The 15,735-nt window shown below is 39.8% G+C and overlaps 1 protein-coding gene across 5 annotated transcripts in view; it reads right to left on the minus strand.

Moving 5' to 3' along the window:
* rnf103 (ring finger protein 103) overlaps positions 1–15,735 on the minus strand; it is a 55,597-nt gene that overhangs the window by 10,598 nt on the left and 29,264 nt on the right. For 2 of the 5 annotated variants that reach the window (XR_006371632.1, XM_044126802.1), the window contains 3 exons: positions 11,676–11,746; positions 11,037–11,169; positions 1,991–2,077 (listed from right to left, as the gene is read on the minus strand). Coding sequence is in view for 3 of the 5 variants with exons in the window: in XM_044126802.1 (XP_043982737.1) it covers positions 1,991–2,077; positions 11,037–11,169; positions 11,676–11,746 (291 nt within the window). In the remaining 2 variants the exon portion in view is untranslated. Of the gene's footprint in view, positions 1–1,990; positions 2,078–11,036; positions 11,170–11,323; positions 11,747–15,735 lie in introns of all 5 variants that reach the window. The other 3 variants (XR_006371633.1, XM_044126803.1, XM_044126801.1) reach the window with 2 other exon arrangements.

Genomic DNA, 15,735 nt, shown 5'->3' on the forward strand with positions numbered 1-15,735 from the left:
TCGATAAGTAACTGTAGTCTGATTACTAGATTTGAAATAGCAACGCGTTAGGATACTCGTTACTGAAAAATGTGGTCTGACGTGTCAGTAACGTGTTACTGACATCACTGCTCTTGCTATTTCAGTCACTGTTGCCATTCTATCAGCTCAAACCAGTCTGGCCATTCTTCTCTGACCAGTGGCATCAACAAGGCATTTGTACCAACAGAACTGCCACTCACTGGATATTTTCTCTTTCAGATCATTCTCTTTAAATCTTAGAGGTGGTTGTGTGTGAAAATCACAGTAGATCAGCAGTTTCTGAAATACTGAGACCAGCCTGTCTGGCACCACCAACTATGCCACGTTCAAAGTTACTTAAATCAACTTTCTGTCTTTCCCCATTCTGATGCTTGGTTTGAACTGCAGCAGATCGTCTTGGCCATGTCTACATGCCTAAATGCATTGAGTTGCTGTCACGTGATTGGCTGAGTCGACATTTGCATTAATGCACAGCTGTCCAGCTATTTATAAAGTGAGTTTATATAGTGATATGAATTTTATGCAATATAATCTGTAAGGAAAATATTAATGGCACAATTATAATGGTCTCATAACTCACAGGTAGGACTAACAAGAAATGACAGGGTAATGTAATAATACAGAAAGATACATAATTTTTTAAAGTTTGATAATACCTGTAATAACCTATTTATGGCAACTGAAGATTCTTGTTTAATGTCAAGTTGGCATAAAAAAGATTTTGTATTGGTTAATGACAAATTGTTATAAAGACATTTTAAATAATGTCAACTTTGTATTAAAAGTGTCATTATTTACTGAATACTGACACTTGTCTAGATTAATGACAAATTGTTATAAAGATATTTTGCCAAACTAAATTTGCTAAATAGTTATATTTAGCTAAATACTAGTGTTGAGGGGCACAAGCAGATCTCCTGGCACACAGATAAAGATAAAAATAAAACCCCTTAAAACAGAACTTGGGACATCAAGAATAAAAGCTCAGAGCTGGTAGGAGGGTAAATGGAGTCAAATACAAGGCAATCTTGGAAGAAAACCTGTTGCAGTCTATAAAAGACTTGAAACTGGATCAGACCTGAGACTTAGGGTCGTTGTCCTTTCTTCTGGAAGGACAACAACCTTCATGCTGCAAGGTCGTTGGAAGGGCAGAACAAAGGCAAAACAGTCAGTTCTGCCCTGGCCTCCTTCCAGTAAGACAACGACCCTAAACACAAAGCCAGGGCTATAATGGAATGGTTAAGACAAATATATTTGTGTCTTAAACCACAATGGTTCAGTCAAAGTCCAAACCTAAACCCAATCAAGAATCTAAATCAATCAAGCTCTGAAAATTGCTGTTCACACACCCTCTCCATCTAATCTGACTGAGCTTGAGCTGTTTGGCAAAAAAGGATGGGAAAAAACTTCAGACTGGATGTGCAAAGCTGGTACCATAAAATACTTACAGCTGTAATTGCAGCAAAAAGTGGCTCCACAAAGTATTGTCAAGAGGTGTGAAAATTTTTGTACACCACACTTTGTTTTGAATTAAGCTTTGTTTTGTGGAGAAGCCACTTGGGTCAGCAACTCCAGGAGAATCCTAAGGCCAAGAGGAGTATCAGTTTCTTTCTACTTCACACTTCTATACCACTCTCTGTTGGTCTTTCACATTAAATTAAACACTCTCTCTCTCTCTCTCTCTATATATATATATATATATATATATATATATATATACATACACAATACAGACCAAATGTTTGGACACACTTTCTAATTGAATTCAATGAGAAGGTGTGTCCAAACTTTTGGTCTGTACTATTTGTGGTTGTAATAGGACAAAATGTGGAAAAGTTCAAGGGGTATGAATACTTTTGCAAGCCAGTATATTTACTTATTTTTTAGTTTAGTGTTTCAACCCATTAATTGATTAACATAATATTGAATAGAAGGCAGCTGTAAAAATATGAGTCAGAGGATTTCCTACCAAAACAGGAAGCCAAGACATCAGCAATATGGAGTTGTAGGTTCCAAGTGTTCTGATCAGAACAACAAATCGCTTGATTGTTGCTCCCTGTGAATGAAAATAAATAGGAATGACAAATAAAAATTAATGGCACGAAGAAAAAAAGGTAACATTCTTTTTAATGAATATATCACAGTTTCAGCAAAACAAGGTTACCTTTGTAAAAAGAATAATAGCTTGGAGTGGACTCACTATGTAGCATAATACTTCTTTAAAATGTAGGTAAACCCCATATAAACTTTTTTGCAGATAAGCTATATAAATTTGGAGTTAAGGGTGCTATCTCTCGTCACTGAGCAAATTGTGACATTTCTATGTAAACTTGTTTATTTTTCATTATTTGGCCTAAAACTGTCTTAGTTCTGCCCTTTTTGGGTCAAATGATGGATGCTACAGTTGAATTTTTGTGTTGATTATAAACTGTACAGCTTGGTCGATGTCTACGTCACACCCCTGCATTCGGGTATTAAACCAGCTCACTCAAACACATAAGTTCAGTCAGGAGTTGGAATTGTGTGCATTGACTGAGTCACCAAGTTGGAAGTTGTGTGTTGTCCTTGTCCTGCCCACCCTCTTTAACTACCTCCACTTTTCCCACACTTGGTCATACTCATTAAGCAGGGTTATGGGGGGGGGTTCACAACCTGAAAGCAATGGCCTGAGCATAGAGGCTCAGACTTTTGTAGAGGAGCCATTTGGATCAACTACTCCAGGAGAATCCTAAGGCAGACCCAAGCCAGCCAAGAAGAGCGTGTTTATCTGGATCACCTCAACAATGAGGCATCAGGTGGCATCCTGGTGACATGAGCCACCTGAACTGGCTCCTCTCAAAGTGAAGGAACAGCAGACCTCCCAGTTGAAAGAACTTCTCGCTCTCTCTGTAATGTAGTCAAAACAGAGGTGAGTAGATCCATGGCAAGATACAACAAAAGGTTGATGCCAAACCTGCCAATTTTGACAAGATACACAGATCAATCTGACCTAATGAGTTCCACATACAATGGGACACCTGTTGATTGGTCCCTGTCTAGTGACATCTGAGACCATAAAACAGACTCTCTTGGCTGGGTGCCACTGCTTCACAAGTCTAGTCTCACTCTTACCATTATTATACAGAATGATGAATTGATTTTTGAGTTTTAAAATTAACCTAAAAAGAGCAAATAAGGAAAATTGTGATAAATAAGATTAAAGTTTTGTTCACGTGAAGTCTTAATTAAAAATTCTTTTTTTTACTTTTTTAATTTTTTTTAACTGAAATTAGATTTTTCTTTTCTCGGCTGGTTGTTCATACTACTAATTAAACCTGACAGACCATGAACGTTTTACATCTCCAAAGTGACTTGGATGAGCACAAGAATATTGATGTCACACAGCAGGGCACTGTTTACAGAAGTAATAATGGATAGAGCCGTTTATGGTATGATTTTAAAGTTTATTCAGCAATGACGGGATAGTTACAAGATCATAACACGAAGGAAGTTAATAAATAGAAAGCAAAACTAATAGCAATAACCTTTTGGGGAGGATTCTCCACAAATTCTGTAAAGAAACCTTTTTGGATGTGTAGTCAGAGCCAGATGTGGTGGGATAGGGATGTGATGTGCTTAAGTGACACAGACCACTCTCATAATTTCACAATCATAAATTTCAGCCATTGTTTATGTCTGGATTTACTGTGGCTTGTTTTAGTTCAGAATTATGACACATATCTCACATTAATGACATCTGAACAAAAATATAAACACCGCATGTCAAATATTGTTGCCATGTGGAGTTAACAACTGTAAATGAGCATTTGCTGACACTTTATTGTACAAAAGTAATATTTCTCTTGATTTGTGCATAATTTTAATCCAACTTACTGTTAGCGAGCATTACTCTGTGAGTTGTTTTTTTTAATCAGTGCATGGATGGGGCATGTCCTGTGGGTGATCAGACAAAATGAGCAACAGCTGGTCAATCCTTGGACAGGGGACAATGAAAGGCCACCCAAAAATGACAAATTTTGTCACAAGTCATATGCCTCAGATGCCGCAAGTTAGCCATTGTCGCAAGAGTGTGCCATTGGCATATTGGATGCAGGGATGTCTCCAGAGCAGTAGCTGTGTGACTATTTACATTGTCGGACCATAGGCCATTTAAGTTTGTTTTCAACAAAGTGTCACTACTGCCAAGTGTCACACATGGCAGGCTCATCCTCGTCTGCCATGTGTGACCACTCCAGCACAAGATCGCCACATTTGATCCATATGAGAGATTGGCTAAGACCAGCGGGGCACACAGCTGATGAGACTATTGGTCTGTACAACTGACGCATCACACCTCAGACAGTCCGTAACCACCTACGTGAAGCCAACTTGGTCAAAATCAAATTCCTCAACCTGACCCCTATCATGTTCAAAGGACTGTCAAATCTCTTACAAATGGCCATACCACATTGTTATTAATGTCGATATGAAGATCAGTAAATACTAAAAATATATTTTGAGTTTCTCTATATATTGCATAACCCAAAGATTCATAAAACTCTGATATTTGACATGGGGCATTTATATTTTTGTTCACTGTAAATGGATTTATAAGCCCATCTTATCCTCTAATCTTATCTTTGTCAGCAAAGGGTTAAAGATCACTGCTGTCCTGTTGGGTACTCATGTGACCTGAAGGCTGGAAGTTGCATTCCACAAACCCAGCTGACTTGGGATTCGTTGCTGGGGGTCAGACATAAAGACTCGGCCCATCGTGGACTCTAATCTGGCAGAGTTGCAGATGATTTGCAGCCCTGAATCCTTTTCATCAATCTGTTGCCTGTGTTACTGTGGACAAAGTGAGAGTCATCTCTGTGTCCTTTTTGGTTTCTCTTAATTGGTTTCTCACTGCTCTACAGTGAGAGGTTTGACTGACAGACCAGATCATCAGGTCGGGTCTGCATGTTTACAGTTAACAACATTCACCCCACTGTTGCCAAGTCAGTGACTTTCTTGCTATATTTAGTGACTTTCAGACGAAAAATATGTATATCAGCCAAAACTCAAATCGGCACGTCAGGCTTTTTAAAGATCAGTAACCAGGGATCGGCCAGAAAACCACAATCAGTGCAGCCCGACACACATATTCATGACATTCTTTGATTAAATAAATTTATTTTAAGTGTTACTCCAGTAGCTAAAAATGTAATTTATACCTGGTGAGTCTTTCTTCCCGGAAAATGTGGACCGGTACCAGTTCTGGACTGATTCTGTGTCTTAAACGATTTTAACAGAAGTTTCACATAACTTAGAAGTTGATGTAAAAATAATGTTTGTTTTAGCCACAAAATGGTTATGCTCAGTGTCGCAGGGTATAATACTCATTTGATCTAGTTAATATTAAATCTAATTGTTTTGATTATCTGAATTAATTTAGTTTGATTTGGGGTGTGCAAGGAATGTAGTTGGGTCCTTTGTCTGGAAGAGGGGTGTGTTGGTGCCGTAATCAAAAGAGTCCACTAGGGGGACTAGTGCGCTCTTCTCTACACTCAATACAAGAGTAAGTGATAGCGCACTGGTTTCATCTTGTGATAATTTCTTCTCTTACATTTATCCTTTTATAAGGGCTATCGTTTGGATCTGGGATTGTTTGGCGAGAGGACCATTCCCAAAATTCCTGTGGAACCCGCTTGCTGATCATCCCAAAACAACCCAAATTTGCAGAAAACAATGTGGAGGTCTTCAACCAGCAGTTGACAGTTTGTATTCTGAAGTGTGCACTGACCACTAGAGATCAACACCAATCAATTGAAGGTGGTTGGGCACATTCTGTTGCTTCTGAAATCCCAGAAGATAAAATGGAATTGGAATTGGAAAATCTTCAGATGGAGTTAAAAGAAGCATTGTATAACTTGACAGTTGAACAGCTGATTGAAGTATGCCTCACACTGCAGCTCTCAGCACCTGGAAGAGAACCTTTGACTAATAAAACACGCAGTCATCTAATTTCATATGTCATCAAATAACTTTAAATATGAGCGGGAGGAACTGGCTAGCCTTGAAAATGAAGGCATGTCAGACTATCTCAGCATCTGGGACATAATAAATAAAGGAAAGTCTGTTGAAAATCAATCTGATGACCAGGAAAAGCTTCAAAAAAAGGCTTCAAAAAGAAATAGACACTCGGATTGTCACTACAACAGAAAGAAAGAGGCCCAGGGTGTAATGGACAGAAAAACAAGCTCTTGCCCAAAGGTTTCACGGATAAATGTGACTCCAACATTTTCAGAAAATCCAATGTGGCACAAAGATTTCAAAATTCTTGGACAGACAGGAGAGCCAGGCCAGAAGACTCATCTGACATTCTCTAGTCTGGCAAGACAGATTGAATGTGGGTTTACCAAAGGCTATTCAGAGATAGATACTATTGATGCTGTGATCTGTGCGATAACACCAGATCTACAATTATGGAGCTATTTGGAGGGAAAAGAGGCCCTTACCTTCTCTGCGCAGAATATTACCAGGAGAGGGGTGCCACAGATTTATACAAGCAGCTAACTTCTGAGGTTCAAGGCAGCAAAGAGTCTCCTCAGAATTTCTTAATCAGGGCAATGGACCTGAGGCAGAGAATTCTGTTTGGCTCTCAGGAAGCAGAGTCAGCTTTAAAATATGACCCTGCTCTTGTCCAAAATCTGTTTATGCATACCGTCTTGACTGGTTTACAGACTAACAACATCAAAAGTCATCTTCAGCCTTACCTCACAAAGACTGACACACCTGATGAACTGCTACTGGAGAAAGTGAATATTGCTTGTACAAAAGAAAAGGAGAGGCAGGACAAAAAGAGGCACGCCGCCCCACAAAGGGGGACCAGTGTAAGTACTGTCCAGACTGGTGAGCCACCTAGAGAAATAAAAACTTCAACCCAGCAAAGCCGATCTCAAATGTCCCCTGATGTGTTATCTGAGATCAAAGAAATGTGCTCTGACATGGTGTTGTTAAAGGACTTCAGAGCTGAAGTGTCCCAAACCAGGGAAACAATCCAAAAAACACTAATGCACAGCCAAAGTAACCCCCACAAAGTTCAGAACAAGTGTACTGCAATCCAGTGTTCTCACCCACAGAACAGTCCTTCAGATCCATGTCCCCAATGATGCCAGTTTACCTTCAACAGCACCCAGAATTGCTGCTGGAGTACAGGCAATTCTGGACCATACGGAGGTAAGGTCCAGAATGGATGAGAGGGACTGCACAATTTCAACAAAGGTTTTCCCTACAACAATATTACCAAATACCACACCAGCAACCCAGATGCTTTGCTTGTGCCCAAGCCAATGAGGAATATTGTAAGCATTTCTTCAGATGTGGAAGTACTGAGCACTTCATGGCACTCATGATTCAGTGTTAAACAAGTCAGGCAGCCATGTGAACAATCTGAACCCAAAACTATCAGAGCTTCTGTTAAAGACCAAACAGAATGGTCTACTGACTAACTACTACTAACTACTAAGAGAGTTAGTAGGAAAAAAATATTATTATCAAATGTTTCCTGAATGGACAGAATACTCAAGCACTCTGGGACACAGGTTCACAAAGATGTGCTATAGATGAGGTCTGGAAAGAGAATTACCTACCTGACCTGCAGCTAAAGGATGTTACTGAGCTACAGGACCCCCTAAACCAGTGCTTCTTAATTCCAGTCATTAGGCCCCCCTGCTCTCCATGTTTTAGATGTGCCTCTATACCAGAACAGCTGATTCAAATGATTGCATGACATCTTCTGCAGTCACCAAGTACTGCAGGAGTCTGTTAATCACCCAAAGATTCAATCCAGGTGTGGCAGAAGGGAAACACCTAAAACATGCAGGGCAGGGGGGCCCCGAGGACTGGAACTGAGAAACACTGACCTAGACCCATTACATATTGAAGCTGCTAATGGCACTGACATGCCATACTCAGGCTGGCTGGAAGTCGCTGTCAAGCTGACTAAAGGGATGATTAGCTACTAAAACCTGTGCTTGTGGCAACCAACAGCAATGCTGAATCATTGGGTTCAATGTAACTGAACATCTCGTGCAGAACAACCAGGAAGGCCAATTAGTATATGGCGATATTTCATTTCTCTGTGAAATATAGGCCAAGACAGGAAAATGTGGACACAAATAGCTTATCCCGAATGCCTCTAGATGTGGAGTATTTTATAAAGGAGTGTTCAGAAGAAATGCCATCTGATGTCATTGGGGCAACTACAGAAATTGTGAAAAATCAAGATGAGTCCATTGTGTCGTGGTCCATGTGTGTCTCAGTAGCATATGCAGGTTTGACCCCTGACATGCCCATCATCCCACTAACACCAGAACAGATCCAGGATGACCAAAGAAATGATCCAGTTCTGGGACCAGTAATACAGTTCAAACTAAACGCAAGCAAACAGTTAGGTGCACAACTCAAACAACTTAGTCCACAAGTGGGGTGCTTGCAAAGACAATAGGACAAGTTGGAAATTGATGAAAGTGGGGTGTTGCACAGAAAGACATGCAAAAAAAACTTGTACTGCCAGAAAAACTACAAAAAATACAGTGTTGAGGGAACTTCATGACGGAATGGGCCACAAAGGTGTCGACAGGACATCATCTCTGATGCGGGACAGGTTTTTTTGGCCATATATGCAGCGTGAGATAGAGAGCTATGTCATGAGAAAATGTGAATGCCTCAAACATAAGAAACCCAGTCAGGAAACAAGGCCTCCACTAACCAACATCATAACAACGCAACCATTTGAACTTGTCTCTATCAATGATCCTGGTGATCATTGATCATTTTACCCACTTTGCCCAGGCCTATCCCATCACTTCCAAATCAGCTAAAACGGCAGCAGGCAAGATCTTTAAAGATTACACCATGAGATTTGGTTTTTCCACCCATTTTCTGTGGAAAACAGGCGTGAGTACAGCAGCAAAGTAAAAAGTTCACTTTTACAAGCAGGTGATCGTGTTTTAGTACGCAACTTGACGCCTCGTGGGGGCCCAGGGAAACTGAGGGCCACAAAGGTGAGGGCCACTGGGAGGGCATTGTCCATTTTGTTGTAGGTCAGGTAAATAAAAATGTCCCAGTTTATGAACTGAAACCTGACAAAGGTCAAAGAAGGTCAATGGTCCTTCATCGCAATCTGCTCCTCCCATTAGACACGTTACCCTTTGAGTTCCCAGTCCAGGCTGGAAAGAAGAGGAGAAAAGTGTTAAATAACAAAGGAGTGGAGCAGTTGGAGGAGGAAGAGGATGATGATGTTGAAGAATACCATCCTGTGCTATTTCACCAGTGAGCCCAGTCTCAGAAAGAAAATCCTATGCCTGCAAGCACAACCAAAGAGCTAGGAGATATCTGGTTCGAGGAAAGCACAGTTCCTGAAATGGATCACAGACAAGGAGAAACAACTGCGGTGGAGTATGAAGAGTCTGGCACTTGTAATGAGGAACCATCGATTGGAGGATGCCACTGAACAACCTGCTTCACTTGGGATAGTCAGATAGGGAGTTCAGGCTCCTGAGGAAACTCAATGACCTCAACGGCTTCACAGGAAGCCCAAAGATTATACATATAACAGGCTTGGATCTCCAGTCTGCTACAACCCATTATTAATTTAGTTCTGACTGTACCATAAAAACATTACTTAAATAATTCAGAGTGAAATGTTTAAATATTGTTAAATAACTGTAAGGTGAAATACTTGATTTTGTCTAAAAAATATAATATAAATGACATGCAGTTAGAGAGGTTGAGAATAGTATGAAAAGAGGTTTCTGCGTTCTGCTTCTCTACACTCAGTACAAGAGTAAGTGAAAGCGCACTGATTTCATCTTATAAACATTTCTTCTCTTACATTTGTCCTTTTATAAGGACTCAGCAGCAAACAACAAATCCCCAACCACAGCATAGAGTCAATCATTGAGGTAACAGCTCTGTAGCCTGACGTAAAAACATTTTTCTCGACAATATAAAACATTGAGAAGTTTTAATTATTCTTATCAAATGTTATCAAACACAACGTTTTGAAGCCAAAAATGCCTCAGAAATATACAGAGCCAACCATGAGAACTCATTTAAAGTTTAAACTCAGTTTCACACAAAGACTCTATAAATGTTTGGTTGTTCAAGGTTGCTATAAAGCTAATTTTCTCTTAGTAGCTTTAAAAATATTTTACATTGGTTTCTTTACCAAGGTTCATTAAAACAAACCTTTATCTTGGCTTTTTTCTACTCTTCCTCTTTTCTTCCTCCCTGAAGGATAAGCCCTTTTTTGAGACATTGTTTTCTTACTTAACTTTTGACCGTAGCTTTTGACGTTTGGATGCGTACTGAACGTTGCACGACAGATCATGTTACCGGTGTAGTGTGCGGTACCTACAGTGGCCCCCAAGAGCAATTGTTTTTAAAATAAAAAAATAATTTCTGCATACGTTATCAAATATATATTATTGTAAAAACAAATCACTTCATAGTGAAATTGTGTCTTTTTGATATTATAATGACATAAAATTATTACAAAAAAAAAAAAATCAGCTCCACTGTGGGTCGCCCTAAGGGGCTGCTTAGATTGCTTATGCCTTGGGCGAGCCCTGGGGGTAGGCTTTGCTTTCATGTCTTCATTATTCAGTGGAATTTGTAAAAACAAATTACTGTCTTAGTGGACCATGTATATTACGCAAGAGCACAACCACATCTCCAACGTGCATTGTGTGTGTCGCACAAAACCAGCACAAATCAAGACCACACAAATACAGGCCATACATATCAATTGGAATGCATGTGGAATTGAATTGAAACTGTCTTCTTTTGTAAAATGCCTTGAGACGTCATCTGCTATAAACTGGGTTACATCAATACAACTGTATTATGCTGTGGATTTTGGTTCTGGCTGACAACATAGCCTGGTAAAATAAACATTTTTAAACCAGCTTAAAAGAGAACCACACAACTTCAGGTTTTGCTCTTTGCCCCTCGTCACCAAAGTGTCTGATTAAAGCATAATAAGTGACCTGTGTAATGAAGAAGTCCATCCAGGCCAGCAAATTTATGAGTACCAGGCTGAGGACAAACAGGTCATTGACTTCTGGCTGGACTGAACGCAGGAATGTATCCATGGCAGCAAGAGACAGAAACTCCCCAGTACTTCAGGAAGAAAGAAGAAAAAAAAAAAGTTAAAAAGAAGTATAGTTATAACATTAAAGAAAGTAGCATAGAAAAAGTAGCATGAAAGACAAAAGACAATTTACAGTTGTCTCTTTCACAAATGATAGTAAATTTTGTCCATGCTTAATGTTACCTGTTACCATAGTGATAGATACCCTCTGGCATCTTAAGTATGTAAGAAGGGCTCTGTGTCACACCAATATCTAAGAGGGTGCTCCGGTTGTCCCAGTGACGTACATCCACAAAAATAAACTCGATTCTGCCAGTGAACTTAACAGACAGTGAGGAGAAGAAGGCAGGAGGTTGGGACAGATGGGTGAACAGAAACATCTTGATTGGATGAGCTGGGTCAGAGTGCCATTCCTCAACTAGTTGTGCAGACTGACGTACAGTTTTGATTCGACGAGCCAGGTGGGAGGTCATCCACCGAAAGATGTGTTCAGTTTCAATGTACTGTCCAACATATTCTTTTAGCATCACTTTACCCTTTGAAGCTGAAGTTTGAGGAGCAGACATGATGATCATTGAGCGTTGCCAACCACGTTTGACACATGACCTAGTGGAAAGAAGAGAACAAAGATGTCAAATTTATTTGGAAACAGCTGCTCTTTATTTCAGAAAGTTATGGGGGGAGAAGAGGAGAGAATGGATATTTCAGTTCCCTGAAATAATCTTTTCCCCCTCCATAAATTGGAAACAAATTAATTTGCCTGCAAGTCTTTAACTGTGTTTATTCCTTTCATCCATCCATCCATCCATTTTCTTTACACCCTTCATCCCTAATGGGGTCAGGAGGGTTGCTGGTTCCAATCTCCAGCTGCGTCCCGGGCGAGAGGCGGGGTACACCCTGTACAGGTCGCCAGTCTGTCGCAGGGCAACACAGAGACATACAAGACAAACAACCATTCACACACACACTCACACCTAGGGAGAATTTAGAGAAACCAATTAACCTGACAGTCATGTTTTTGGACTGTGGGAGGAAGTCGGAGAACCCGGAGAGAACCCACCATACACTGGGAGAACATGCAAACTCCATGCAGAAAGACCCCGGGCCGGGAATCGAACCCAGGACCTTCTTGCTGCAAGGCAACAGCTCTACCAACTGCGCCACTGTGCAGCCTATTCCTTTCATCATCAACAATAAATCATGTAAGTTTGAAAACATTTGCTCTTTATTTGACAAAACTATGAGGGGAAACCATATATTTTAGCTGCCTGAAATAATACGTTCTCCATCTATAACATGGGAACAAACTAACTTACCAGAAAGTTTTTAACTGTGTTTATTCCTCTCATCATCAACAACAAATCCTGCAAGTTTGAAATCATTTGCTCAATTTTTGCCAAAGTTATGAGGGGGGAACCAAATATTTTATCCATCTGAAATAATCCGTTATCCCTCCATAACATGAGAAATAAATGTACCAACAAATCTTTAACTGCCTCTATGACATGAGGAAAAATTTATTTACCTGCAAGTCCGTAAATAATTTTAAGCTTCCTTTCATGAAAAACAAATTCTGTAAATATGAAAATATTTGCTCTTTATTTGCCAAAGTTATGAGGGGGGAACAAAATATTTTAACCACCTGAAAAAAATCCGTCCCCCCTCTATAACATGGGAATTAATTAATTTACTAGCAAGTCTTTACTGTGCTCATTCCTCTCTTAATGAACCACAAATTATATACGTTTGAAAACATTTGCTCTTTATTAGCCAAAGTTATGAGGGGGGAACATGAAATAATCCTTTCAGGTTCATGGGAACAAATTAACATACCAGCACATCTTTACCTGTGTTTATTCCTCTCTGTATGAACAATAAATCCTGGAAGTTAGAAAACATTTGCTCAAATTTTGCCAAAGTTATGAGGAGGGAACCATATACTTTAGCTGCCTGAAATAATCAGTCCCTCCCAATAACATGGAAGCAAATTATTTTTTAGCAAATTGTTTATTCCTCTCATCCTGTTAGTTTGGAGACATATACTTTTTATTTGCCAAAGTTATTATGGAGGAAGAAAATATTTTTAGCTATCTGAAATAACCTATTCTTTGTAGGCAGAACAGATTATTTCAGGTGGCTAAAATATATGGTTTCCACCAAGTAAAGTTTAGAAAATAAAGAATGAATATTACCAAATTCACAGGATTCATTGTTGATGAAGAGAGGAATAAACACAGTTAAAGACTTGCAGGTAAATTGATTTGTTTTCATTTTATGGAGGGGAACAGATTATTTCAGGGAGCTGAAATATCCATTCTTTCCTCTCCTCCCCCCTGTAATTTTGGGAAATAAAGAGCAGCTGTTTCCAAATTCTCAAAAATTGTTATGTGTGATACAATGTAGTATACTAGAAATTTCCTTAATTCAGCAATCTGTCACTTTTTACATTAAAACGGGATTTACCAGAAAGTCTATACTCTCATCTTTTCAGGAAGTCTTAATTTTTATTTTTATTTTCTAAATCATCCAGTTTCCATCCTCTTATTCGTCAGGCTTAAGTGAGAAAAGTTGGAAAAAGACCAATTCTCTGGCACTTAAAATAATACAAAACAGCGTAAGAATACCTTGTTTATTTATTTTATAATTTTGTTATTGCTTCTTTTTTAAAGAATAGCTGCCGATTAAACTGAATGTTACAACCTTGACATGATTATATGAGTTGTTTTTACCAAGGAATCAATCAAAAGCGGAGTGAAAATGGTCAGATCTCTGGCTGCAATGTGCTCTTCGGACACAGAGGGAACAGATTTTCACAGGGGAACAGAATTTCGCACAAGACCGGCACTTGCTAGCAGCTGTGTGTGCAGGCAGCTCAGACAAGCTGCTTTTCATCATGGATGAGGTCTCTGGACGCAGTTTCCTGGTGGACTCGGGTGCATAACGGAGCATCATGCCAGTTTTGGCAGCGGAAGTTTTGTGTGAAAGTAACGGCTCGCCGCTGGACGCGGCTAACGGCACCTCGATTCGCACTTTTGGATCGAGGTTGGTGACTGTATGTTTAAACGGACGTCAGTTTCAGTGGGACTTTGCAATAGCTCCTGTATCTTTACCTATTTCTGGTGCAGATTTTTTGTGTGATTTTAGGTTATTAGTACATCTTGCTAATAGCTGCTTAATAGATGCTGTCTTTGGATACATACCCCTGTAAACTTGGCGGTTCCGGCCATCGACCCCTCGTTTACATGCTTGCCACAGCTGATGAGTATCAGCGTCTGTTAGCAGTGTGCCCATTCTTAAATGCTCCCACATTTTCTGCTACCGTGGCAAAACATAGGGTGGAACATTGCATACATACGGTCAGTCCACCGGTTTTTGCCGCCTAGACACTGGTAAGTTAGCAATAGCGAAAGAGGACTTTGCAAACATGGAGCATCTTGGCATTGTACAGAGATCCAAAAGTCCATAGGCATCTCCGTTGGCATTTTCGGCGCCTTAACAACGCAACCCATAATAACAGGTACTCAATTTCTCACATTCAGGACTGCAGCAACCATTTTCTCTAAGGTGGACTTGGTGCATCCCTTAGATCAGTGTTTCCCAACCCTGGTCCTCAAGGCACACTGCCCTGCATGTTTTAGGTATTTCCTTGCTTCAGTGCAGCTGATTTCAATTGATGACTGATTAACAGGCGTTTGTTGAACTGCAATCAGTTGAATCAGGCACATTAAAGCAGGGAAACCTCTAAAACATGTAGGACAGTGTGCCTTGAGGACCAGGGTTGGGAAACAATGCCTTAGATCATAGGTGTATCAAACTCCAGTCCTCAAGGGCCGGTGTCCTGCAGTTTTTAGATGCACCACAGGTACAAAACATGGGAATGAAATGGCTTAATTACCTCCTGTCAAGAAATCTGGTATGTGCGTATGAGATCTATCCAGGCTCAGGCAGAAAAACCGAGCATAAAAAGGCCTGAAGAGATTGTTGCAGCTTTGTAGGTTGATTAATGCTGTTTATCAAATGTGTATTCCCTTATTTACTTGATATGTAGTCCCTCTATTGATAAAGAGAAAGGAAAAGTTATAATGATGAACTAAAATCAAATAATCTATGGTTGTTAAAATGTAATGAATTGAGGTTTTACACAGGAGGAGAAATAACCCTTTGCAGCGACAGGAAGTGGTTAGAAGTCAGAGCGTGTGCGGATTCTCAGAGAGTTCTAAATATTCATTAAGAAACGGCAGATTTATAGAAATGGTTCAGACTATTACTTAGCATGAGAGTTTAATTATAAATTTTATGATAAATTCTAGTTATCATAACATTATGAATGATTGAGAAATGTAGAGGAGGAGAACGGCTGAGTTGTGTGTGCACGGAGCTGCTGACATCCTGTCAGTTGCAATAGGGAGCAGCAACAGGAAGTCAGCGAAGGTGCTTGCTGCCGCTGATTCTCCAGTTTTTAAATAGAAACGAAATGTCATTTGTCAAGAAAAAGTCTAAGTCAAGAAGATGCTGGAGATTTTAGTTAACAATAAACAAAGTTATCTTTAAAATGAATCCCTTAAGTAGAAATACATACTCAACAGTAAACTTAA

The sequence above is a fragment of the Gambusia affinis genome, linkage group LG09, assembly GCF_019740435.1.
Source record: "Gambusia affinis linkage group LG09, SWU_Gaff_1.0, whole genome shotgun sequence".
Lineage (NCBI taxonomy): Eukaryota > Metazoa > Chordata > Actinopteri > Cyprinodontiformes > Poeciliidae > Gambusia > Gambusia affinis.